This window comes from Xiphophorus maculatus, chromosome 8 (genome assembly GCF_002775205.1).
Source record: "Xiphophorus maculatus strain JP 163 A chromosome 8, X_maculatus-5.0-male, whole genome shotgun sequence".
Taxonomy (NCBI): Eukaryota; Metazoa; Chordata; class Actinopteri; order Cyprinodontiformes; family Poeciliidae; genus Xiphophorus; species Xiphophorus maculatus.
Genome location: NC_036450.1, coordinates 13,285,781 through 13,297,943, shown reverse-complemented (window position 1 = coordinate 13,297,943; position 12,163 = coordinate 13,285,781). Strand labels below are relative to the sequence as shown.

At 38.8% G+C, this 12,163-nt stretch overlaps 1 protein-coding gene across 2 annotated transcripts in view; it reads left to right on the top strand.

Annotated features, from left to right (window-relative positions):
• LOC102221429 (AP2-associated protein kinase 1-like) overlaps window positions 1-6,258 on the top strand; it is a 28,255-nt gene extending 21,997 nt beyond the window's left edge. For both annotated transcript variants that reach the window (XM_023337702.1, XM_023337701.1), the window contains exon 20: window positions 4,295-6,258. In XM_023337702.1, coding sequence (XP_023193470.1) covers window positions 4,295-4,938 — 644 coding nt within the window. In that variant the 3' untranslated portion in view covers window positions 4,939-6,258. The remainder of the gene's footprint in view (window positions 1-4,294) is intronic.
• Window positions 6,259-12,163: the final 5,905 nt, after the last annotated feature.

Here is a 12,163-nt window from a genome sequence, read left to right as displayed (position 1 = left end):
TTTTATGTAAATAAAGTGCCCAAGTTTAACAAGTTAATTGGCCATATTTCAACTATCCATGTGCAATATTATTTTAAATATAACTAGCATTTAAAGGGGAGCTATTATGCAATACTCACATGTTGCAAGTTTCTGTATTTTTATTTAAGTCTCAACTGCTTCTAAAAACCAAGAGCGCAAGAAAACCACCCAGCCTCTTTTTTGGCAGTAAGCTAATGTTCTTTGGTGTCTGGAAAATGAGCCTCTTGGTTTTTAAGTCACATTCGACAAAGGCTGTGCTGTTACCCAGCGAAGCCCAGTGCGTCACATAGCAACCCAAGCAGAGCTCCAGCAAGTTTGGTGAGCTGGTTTTTCAGCTGTATGCGCCGTACAGCTGAAAAAGACAAGTGTTTTGTTGTCAACCAAATCACTTGCTGCATTCTTGTTGGTTGCGCAGGAGGCTCTACTTCTGCTTTTCAAAGCTGTATGGTTGTATAATTGCGCATCTGTTTGTAGGCATTTTCACAAGAGTAAGAGGGCATGAACAGCAGCAGCTTATCTGAATTTAAAGTGACAGGAGGCCCTAAAACAGCTTGTTCTGAAAGGAGTTCAAAATAGGAAGACCTGACATCAGACTAAAATCTCATAATTTAAGAATCATTTTGTATAAAAAAAATCCCAACCTGCGCAAGGAAGCATAATAGATCCCCTTTAAGTGACAAGCATAGGAATATCAAGCCCAGAATGTAAAGTTTGTGCCAAAAGGATGGAGTGAGCAACTCAGATGTTAATAACATTTCCCCTCATAGTGCAGAAGGTTTGAGTGGAAAACAACCACAGGAAGCCATCTTGAAAGCCTTACTATATTTTCTGGAGTTGCAGCATGTGCAGTTTTGAGGCTTAATATACCCAATGATCCCGTTTCTGATCCTCCTGCTGAACATCAGTCATCTGCAGTTACTGTCTGAACCTATGCAAGTCCCCAAACTTTTTCCCTGTAAGCGTTAGTGTGCTGTTGTATTCACTAAAGTCAAGCAAGGCAAGTACCTGGTGAGAAACAGAAGCCCCAAATTTGTGTTTTTTTCTGTCAGCTATGTGACATTATCAAGTGTTTTTGAGATGCCTCCTTGTCATTATGGCCCAACCCTGCGTCAGAGCTGTGATACTGTGTGCTCCTATTTTTGTGAGATAATTTAAGAATTATAAAGGGATGGCTAATAAAGTACAAATGTGAATGTTGACTTTTTGACTATTGATTCTTGCAGTTCTCAAACACTGTTGGTCTGTATTCTCAGAGTGTTTCAAATTTCAGAGTTTGGCAGATTTATTCATACCCCTTGAACATTTCCGCCATTTGTCACTTTACAACCACAAACCTCGACCTTGGATTGGGATCTTATGTCATGGAGCAACATAAAGTAGACCCTACACACTACATGGTGTGGCTTCCATAAATTAATTTCAGATTGTGTTTATCGAAATGAGCAGGAACTTACATAGGTGCCCTCTTCAGATGAGGTCACAGCATTGCACGCATGAACCAGATCAAGTCACGTGAGTTTTCTGTTTTCTCAAGAGCTTTACTACGGATTTACATGTTGGAGAAAAAGAATATCAATACCGCTGTTGGTATTCTTCACTCCTCCCTTGTGTCTGCCTTGCACCCAAGCACTTTGTCATTCATTGTCTCTTTCTGTTTTGCTATGAATGTGTTCACATTGTGCAGATTAAATGTCAGCACCTGTGTAATGTCAAACCTTCGTTGGTAAATGTGCAATCTGAGTCCGTTTAAGCTCAGATTAAGTTGACTTAACTTCCAGACTTGCTTGGTTTTGCTGACCAGCTTTATTTTTTGAAATGATCAGATTTTCTGCAGTTATGAGATGGTTGTCCAAAAGCTGTTCATGTGTTCCCAGATGTCCGCCTTCACAATTCTTACAGCTACAAATCACTCTTTGAGAATTTCCTGACTTTGACAGAGTGTTTCACTTTACATTCAGCTTTTCTATTGTGACGTAAATGTAGAGCATCCTCACTGATGGGTGTCACCTGTTTAGGTTCAGAAGTGGTTTTGCTTCGTTGTTCTGTAAGGTAATCGATGGACATTAGCGCAGAACTTTGGCTATTTTTAGCTCTGTCTCTGTCTCTCAAATTTATGCCTCTTCATGGTGGTGTTACTCTCAGGTTTGCATATCTCTTTAAAATTCCTTAGGATCCTCTCTGGATTCTGCTGGTGTGGTAATAGCACCCTCTGCTGGCTCTACTGTAGGTGAATATGGAAATGTCTACTTCCTCTATGTTGCAGGATTGAAGAGAAGATTTTTCCTTGTGTGCAGCTGCAGTGAATAAATCATAATCCTGCTCAAGCCTTGGCCGGTTTTCTTCCACTTTCGGAAAATGAGAGAATCAGGTTGTTGAAATTCAACATGTTGTGTGGATCTGCCTCTGTAGTTGTACTGGAACTGCTGGGTCAGCTGATTTGCTGGGAGTCTGCAGATGAATTTAACATCTTGTTTATTGATAGAAGCAGGAAAATATGAAATCACAATGTCTGAATGTCTTTTAGAGTATGTTTTCAGCCGCTTTGAACATTTACAGCTCAACATTCTCCATTGGATTTTTGTCTGGACTTTGACTGAGCCACTCCAACACTTGAATATTCTTTGATCTAAACCATCCCATTGTAGTTCTGTGTTTTGGGTCGATGTCTTGCTGGAAGGTGAAGCTCTGCACATTGAGTACACATTTACATGTTGGATAGAAAGAAAGATTAAGATCTCATCTGACCAGAGCTCCTTCTTTCGATAAACGCTGTCCATGTCCGGTCCGTCTGTTTATCCGGACAGCCATGTCCTGGTTGTATTGACATTGAGGCATATTAAATTGCTTTTAAATTGAACAGTGCTGCATAAAAAAGTCAAAGCTTGTGATAATGTTTTATAATACCAACCTGCTTTATTAAACCCATGCACAACTTTCTTTATCCACACACACTGATGGGACCAATAAAATGTAGCTTTTATTCGTCCCACTGTGTTTTATCTTGTATGAGATAAAAAGGCACGACACTTTTCACATTTTTGTGTATGAAACATTTTAAAAACCAAGTATACTTTTCCCCCCACTTCAGAGAAATATGCACTGCTTTGTGTTAATCTGTACAAATAAAAACTTTATGGTTGTATTGTTAACAAAATTAAATTGTTACAGGGGTATGAATATTTTGACAACCACTCTATCTAACTCAGATTTCTTTTGGAAGATGGAGAACTTTTGTGTGCATAAATGTGTAAAGTCGTGCTCTTCTTGTTAGAGTTCTTTGTTTATGGTACTTATAAAATTTTAGCTGCTTTTTATCACATACAAAGGTATCTGCATTAAGTAGTCAAGATGAGAAAATATTCCACAGTTGTGTTTAAAATGAATGAAATTATGTAGAATATAAATAAAATGAGAATGCAGAGATATGAATATGTCTAAAAGAGCTGTATTTGGAAATGGCACAAAGATTGAAGTTATGTATAGAAAAAAAAATATGAAAATAAATGTTTCCATTTAAAGTTAATGAAAGTCACCTTTGGAAACAGTAGTGCATTGCAAAAAATAAAACAATAACTTTGAGTGATTATGTAGTTTTTACAACAACAGATTTGTAAAACTACACTACTACTAAAGTTGAAATTATAAAGTTTAAAGCAAACTATTTACTATATATATGTATATATATATATATATATATATATATATATATATATATATATATATATATATATATAAAATTAAAACTGCATCCTGATCTGGTATTAGGTGCCATTTTCTTTTAGGTTTCTTTATAAACTTGTTCTTGTACAGTGTTACATTTAAAGTTTGAAAATAATTGTATTATTTTATTTCTATGAGAGAATTTTTGTTGTTGGGCAAAGATGAAAAAAAGTTTAAACATGTCACATTACTAACAATCTGCTTGGATTGTCCTGTACATCTACACAGGTAAGATTCTGAATGTGCACTATTTGTGTCACAGTTAAGTTGTGTAAAGCAGCTTGGACCTCAGTTCAATATTAATAAGTTAATTTATCAATTAAATACTCAGTAAATTCATGTTCAGCTTTTCTTTGAAATGTATGTGAAAATATGTCTGTGATGAATTGAATCCCTCAGATTTTTTAAAAACCACTACATTTATTTGTATCTGTTGTGATTTTCTTACAAGATTCTTTTTGTTTTTAGTTTAGGGATTCTTTAAGAAACATTAATTTGAGCAAAACCTTTAGAGAACAGAATCTCACTTTTCTCTCTGTTATTGCACACACAGACCTGCAGAGGGAGCTCTTCAAACTTCACTCTGCTCAGTCTGCGGCTCCTGGGCAGAAGATCCATCAGAGCTCTGCTGCATGTGTCCCCTACAAACACATGTTGCTGTCAGAAGAATGTGGCGCTCATCCCCGCCCTGCACGCATTCCCTGCTCCAACCGTCATTTCATACCTGTTAACCAAGAATCTCAGAGCCCTCCTCCAAGCAGCGCCATCATCTCTGATGTCTTCCAGCTGGCCCCGTTTAAACCGCAAAGGAAAGAAAGCGCGACAGCATGCAGAGTCTCCGCCTTTTCCGCATCCCATAATTCTGCTGAAGCATCAGATGTTTTCCTGCAGGCACCGTTTGGGAAGCGGCAGGAAACCAACAAAGCTGCTCCTGCTAACACTCACACATTCATGTCTGGCACTCAGCAAGTGAGAAACAGCACAAAGTGTCACCCTGTCGCCCTCTTGCACACGGAGGCCCCTCTGCTCCAGCAGCCCGTGGCGGTGCACCGGGTCGTCTCCAGGATCGGTCAGCGGGCCGCCGTGGGCTCAGTGGCAGTGGGCCCTCTGCATTCCTGGACCATTGTGGGAAAAGTTGTGGATGACCCATTCACCGCGGCACCTTTTCAGCCCAGATGCTCCCCAGGGAAGCCTTAGTTTTACTAGTGTGTCTTTAAAAAATGCCAAGTCAGAAGAAGAAGAAGCCAAAATATAGTTCAGCTGCAGTAGGACTAAAATCCCACATGTAAGTTCGACGTTGTTTCAAGGTTAAGGCTCTACCTCAGTCATTTCATTTGCTTTCAGTCGCCATATCAAGTCTTCATGAACAGTTTCAACTTTAATTCAGTGGATTATTCATCTATTAAAGAATCACATAAAAGTAATTAAGAATGTTCCAGAGCAAAAGTTTGTATGCAGTTTTCTCTTATCCACACATGGTCAAAATTATACATTCAGGCTCAGATATGTACATATTTACTGATTTCTGCCATCATTCTCACTGCATTTTCAACCACTTGCCTTTTTAGTCAAGTTTCAGAAGGTTTGATGTCACTTTAAAGGGACTTTAAATCAAAAATACATTAATAATCCCCAAATAAAAACTGATATAATTGTTTTCAAAGAGTCATTGTAGCTGCTGATGGCTGTGGGAAGAAAGGATCTCCTGTAGCAGTCTGTTACAGATTGTCTGAAGAAACCTCTGACTGAAGACTTGTATAATATGGAGAAAACCTAGAAGCTTAATGTCAGTCTGCACCAGCCATCAAAATGCAATTGTGATGCGTGTTGGGCGTCTTTATCCTCTTGGAACAACCAGTTTTGTGTATATTTAAACCATCATATCTAAACTGTCATTTTCATATTTTTACATAAAAGCAAAGTTCAAAGTTAAGTAACAACCCAGGAACCACTGAGGTTCAAAGTAAAAGCTGCTTTTGAGCGCCAGTGACTCGAATTTAACATCAACATGGATTCAGTCTGTCAAGAAAATAAGAACCAGCTACTCTAAAATTTTGACATTTCAGCTTGACTCACTGCACAACTGCAGCTGCCCTCAGGGCAAGCCAAATGCTTTGTGGGTAAAAGCTGAGTTGTTGGACCAAAATGACATAAAATGTCAAGAAGAGACTTTCATAGCTTGTATGAACTGTAAAACAAGGCGGTGGCAGCATCATGGCCAGGGCCATTTCTTAATTAAACATCTATTCTTTGTGTAAAAGCCTAATGCATCACAGGGACCAACCCAGCGTATATGAACTCAAGACATTCCAGCAAAAAGTGGTCAGGAATCCAGACAAAACTATTCCAGAGATTTGTTGACATCCACAAAACCATGACTTCCGTGTAATTTGCTCACAGACATTTATACAAATAATAGTGGGCCTAATATCTGAGCCAATATCTCTAATTAGGCCCGAGCAGCAAAGCGCTGCGAAGGCCTATTGTATCTGTACTGTTTCTTATTATTATTACGATTCTGCCCCCCTAAAGAGGAGCCTTTTTGGGGGCTTTATCATATTCAAAAACTCACCAAACTTGGCGGTCGCAACTAGAAAATTTAAAAATTTTGAATTTTAAGGTTGTCGCAAAAATCGCAAAAAAAATTGCTGAACGGCGGCAACTAGCAATTTTATGTTGACACAATGGTATGAACGTACTTCATCGTAGAGACATGAAATTTGGTACACATGTAGAGCTCACCAAAAGACTCAGAACTTACATTTAATGTTATAAGCCAACTATCACAGAAAGTCGGCCATTTTGTATTGAACGTCCATTTTTTACCTCGATTTTGACGTTTACAGCCTTCGTATTTGATCGAACTCCTCCTAGGGATTTCGATTGATCGACTTCAAACTTGGTCAGTCTGATCATAAGGCATGTTTGATTTAAAGTTATCAAATTGGTGAGTTTTGGAGCATGTTGAAGGGGGGTTAGCAGGGGTCAAAGTTCACCTACTCGCCATGAAACACGAAACTCTTATATTTCCTATACAAAAACACATAGAGGGACCAAACTTTCTGGGATTGATCGTCATCGGGTGCCCTACACTACCCTATGGTCAAATGATGACATCACTTAGGCCACGCCCCCTGAGAACAGGAAGTGTCATGTTTTACTGTGAACGGTCGCTATCTTAGCCCTTTGACCTAATCAACATGAAACTGTGTCCAGAGACAGAAGACATGTTGGTGTGTTGAGGATTCCAACCCTCACCGGTTTTGACATAGCAGGTGGGCGTGGCGGCGTGGCGAAGTGACCTGTAACGCCGTTGCCATACGTTTGGCTCTGAATTCCACAATTTCGGGCCCAGCTGCTCCAAACTCACTAGGATGGATCCTTATCCACCCACCGACAGGAATTCATAACAAAATTTGGTGGGCGTGGCCTAATTTATCTATAGCGCCCCCTAGAGTATTTTAAATGAACAGCCCCAAGCCATGCTTTAACCTAGAATTACGAAACTTGGTACATATGTGTATCTTGTCAGGACGTACAAAAAAGTCTATTAGAGCCATGGTCGAAACCCAACAGGAAGTCGGCCATTTTAGATTGAATTTCATTTGACCTCGATTTTGACGTTTACAGCCGTTGCATTTGATCGAACTCCTCCTAGGGATTTCGATTGATCGGCTTCAAACTCGGTCAGTCTGATCATAAGGCATGTCTGATTTAAAGTTATCAAATTGGTGACTGTATGAGCTTGCTGAAGGGGGTTACCAGGGGTCAAAGTTCACCTACTCGCCATGAAACACGAAACTCTTATATATCCTGCACAGAAACTCACAGAGATGCCAAACTTTAAATTATTGATCATCATTAGGTGTCCAAAAATACCCTGTGGTCAAATGATGACATCACTTAGGCCACGCCCCCTGAGAACAGGAAGTGTCATGTTTTCCTATGAACGGTTGCTATCTTACCCCTTTGACCTAATCAACATGAAACTGTGTCCAGAGACAGAAGACATGTTGGTGTGTTGTGGATTCAAGCCCTGACCGGCTGCGATGAAGCAGCTGGCTGTGGCGGCGTGGCGAAGTGACCTGTAACGCCGATGCCATACGTTTGCTTCTAGATTCCATATATTTCGACCGAGCTGCACCAAACTTTGCCTGACTCATCCTGGTGTGATACCTGACAATGCTATGTCATCATATTATGACGTCATCTAAGCCCCGCCCCCTCAGAATGAATTAGAGAGATCTTCTGTGTAATTACATAATAAACAGTCCATGTTCGTTGTTTGTAGGGCAATGCTGCCCTCTGCTGCCCACTGAAATAGTTTCATTATTTCAGTAATTCGACACCAGAGGGCAGCATTGCCCTACGGAATGAAAGTTCAATGTTGTAATGGAGGAAAAAATTAAATAATTAGTAATTCTAACACAAAAACTCACAGAGACACCAAACGTTCAGTGATTGATCATAATCGAGTGTCCAATAATATCCAATGGTTAAATGATGACATCACTTAGGCCCCGCCCCCTCGGAACAGGAAGTGCTATTTTTTTACTTGGAAAGCTCTGTTTATGGCTCTCTTGACCTAATCAAGATGATTCGGATGATAAACTCTGTCAATGCTCGCTGCTGGCTGAACCGTGTGGGCGTGGCCAAATGGCGAATATCAGTCCCTCGCCATATACATACGTTTGGCTCTTATTCAGGCATAGATCATCCGATTGGCGCCAAACTGGATATGTATGACCTTTGTTCACCTCTAAAGAGCCCGACGGGTTTGAAATGTAATTTGGCTCCACTGCGCCCCCTAAGTTAATACATGGGCTGTATCTCCTCGACGCATCGACCGATCTGCGCCAGATTTTTGACAGTCGTCGGGGAGCGCTGCCGAACGCATTCACGCGTGTCGCCTGGTGGATGGGTGTGGAAAATGCGCGACAGCTTCTGCGGTGGCTAGCGGGCGGCGGTGCTGGAAACTGCGGCGGAGCTTCTGCGGTGGGGAGTTGGCTGCGGCTCTGGAAATCGTGCGAGAGCTTCTGCGGTGGCTGGAACCCCCGCGGTGGCCAATAGGCCGGAGCGGCGCTTGCTGCGAGGGCCGCCCGAGGCTGCTTGCAGCTTTAATTTTAATTGTTTTTTTAAAAACCTGTAAGTTTGAAGCTTGTTCAGCCAAGTCTGTTTTTGTAAATCAGTGTTGTTGTATCTTGTATCACTAGTCCAGTCCCCAAAAAGAAGGAGTTAACTTAATCATTATAAGGCTCGAGTAAAGATGACCTCCATTTTCATGGGGAGCGAATGTTGATATTTTCTATCACTTTTTTATCCAACTAAGAAGTTTCACTTGGATTTAGAGGAAAAGTGATTCAGCTTTTAGGGCGTCGTTCCAGAAACCATAATTTTCTTGGCAGCCCGAAGGATTTGCTTGTTGGCTCTTGCTTTAAGCCCATTAAATCTTTCCTGTTGTTTACATATAAACTGCAGATTGTGATTTTATTATCAGTATTAGGAGATTTTCCAAATGTTTGCAGTTTTCCTGTCAACATTCAGTATCAGAGCTGTAAGTTACCATGTAACTGCAAACCAAATACACAATTCTTTTTCTAAAAGCAATTTTTAAATACATGTTTTCCAAAAATCCCTGCAGCCCAGCAGAGACTTGGATGTAGTCAGTGTTTAATTATCCTAATCCCAGTTTACATGCTACACAGATAAACTGGCATAAAACACAGTTTAGTGTATGTTTTATAACTTTTCTGTCTAGTCTGTGAAATAAGTCTAATAAATTTAGTTTGTCAGCATATCACAGATTAGATTCTTTATGTGATAAAACATTAAATATAAGGCTTCTGAATCGGTTTTATTTTGGTTCAGTGAAAAACTCTGTTTTTTGCTGAGGCTTAAGATTCCTGGATATTTACACTGTATTACCTGCTCAATTAATACGGGGTAAAAAACCAAGGAAAGTTACATGTTTTATCCGCCTAATATAGTCTGAAAAGCTCCATGCTCTGGATCTGTTGTTTTATTCTTATGTGTTTTTATGTCTCTGAGTTATATATTAAAACAATTAAAAGTGGGTGTACACTTTTAATATGAATCTCTGAATGTAAATCATCTTCATTTTGCCCACAGTCTTAACCTGTTCTTGTTCATTTTTGCCTTTTTTCGTTTCTCATCAGGCAATCCATGCAGGTGTCCTTGGAAACAGCTTTTTCAAATTTAATCCCAGTTTAGGATTAAGCACCAGTGTTATAAAAACACTCAACATTATAGAAATACTCTTATTTTGTCTTGAGAGGCCTCCAGTTTTTTTAACGTAACATTTATGTATCTGCCTTGATGGACATGTAACTTTTTAAATTGAGGTGATGCTATTAAAACAGTTGTGGCAAAATTGTTCCACAGTGATGTAAAAATGTTTTTCTTGTAGGTTTTTTTTTTTCTGCTTTACTGGAAAATAAAAAATCTAAAACAATTCCCATGTGCTATTAAAGCTTGTCCAGAGACTAAATGGGGAAATTACCACTTTTTGCTAACGACGTAGCAAAAAATCAACAAAATGTTGAACAATCAAATCTGGCCTAAACAATTCAAAGTAGGATTAGTCAGGGAAAAATATCTTAGCATCAGGGTTCTGCTGTCAGACTTCTTACTTTCTGCAGAATCTGTTTCTTCTTTTTGATATATTTCATTGTCTATGTCTGAGTGGAAGCTAAGTTTGTGCACAATTACGTATTTTTTTTAATATTTTTTTATAAAAGCTATGTCTGAAAGGCACTATTTTTGGTCAAAAGTATTTTCTTTCTTTTTAGCATGTTTTTATTGTTTTGTTTTGATTTTTAAAGAATGAAGTCTCCTGAGGTAAAATGGAAAGAAACAACCGATCCAAGTGTCCCCTACACTCAGTAAATCACCAGTACTTTTACTCTAGTTTAAACCTCCCAATAAAGCAGCATAACCAGTTTGAGGCACTGATGACGTTCAAAAGAAACATTCCTGCGTAGTAACATGAGTCACTTGTTTTCCCGGTGGTCAGCAAAGCATTCAGAGAGATTCATCTTCTGGAGACCTGCTCATGGAAACTGTAGAAAGTGGACTGGGTTTCACAAAAATAGATAATCGCGCTGTTTTTTTTTTTCTTCACATAAATTTCAACTTCTTTTTTTTTTTTTCCTAAACACTGTTGCTCATCAACAACTGAACTTTGGAGTCTTATTATCTATGAATGCTCATCCCTACAGTTTGTGCAGCCAAGGTAGACAGCGATGCCGGCCAAGCTAGGAAGTTGAAGCCACTGCAAAACATTTTTTAGGATTCTCCAGGGAGATAAAGTCATGAGACGCTTTTTTTTCTCTTTCTAATGTTACACAATGCACTGAAGTGAAGCTATCACTATCTTGTGTTTTAAAAAAAAGAAGGGGTCACCAGGGAGCTATGTCAGTAAAATACTGAGTTCATGGAGCTATCATAGGTGTCACCGTTCTTATTTGCTGACATCCTGGAAGAATAAAAATTTTATTTCTGACGCTTTCTTCCTGTTTCTGGAAGGTTTTGTTTGTTTGTTTTTTGTGAGCTCATCACCGCCTGCAGAACTGCAGATTTGCGTGTCTTTCGAGGCATTTCCAAATATGAAAAACATATTGGAAGAACACATGGAAATAGGATTTATTTTAGGAAATCTGACTGGAATAAGAGTCAGCTGACTGTCTGCTTTGTGGCTTGTTGCATAATATTTCAACTCCAGTAAAACGTTTTTGTTTTTTTCATGACTCTTTGTTTCCCTCGGAGGGAAAAAAAGAAAAAAAATATTTTAGCTGCTCAACAAGAACGAGCAATAATAGAAACAAGCTTTCAAAAGGAAAATTAACTAAGGAAATGTTTCAAAGCACAAATTTTCCACCTCTACAGCAACTACTGGAGTCAAAAAATATGAAGATGAGCATTTTTCCCAAATGGATCAGTCATTAGCTTCATTAGCTAATGCTCAGTTTTTCCTCACATGGTTTAAATGGTTAAATGGTTTAGATCAACATTTTCAGCATTTTATTGAATATATTAATATTGAAAGCAAGATTTCTTTTCCTTTGTGACGGGGAGAATATACAAATATTTCTGAGTCAATATAATTTTAGTCAGGCTAACAGCATAGACCACTTGTTAGGAATTCAAGTAATCCAAATCTACTAAAAAAATGTAAATTAGATCATAAGATGATCATAACTTACAATCATCTGAAGTTATGATTATAACTTCAGATGATTTTTTTGCTGAGAAAATCATCTTATCTTTATTTATTGTAAAGATAAATAAAGATAAGATTTAAGAATTAAGCTTTGTTTTGAGCTTAATTCAGACCTCATGCTCTGTTGGAGCCATAAGAAGTTAAAAAAAATAATAATTTCACTCTAACTTTCACTCTCAAAAG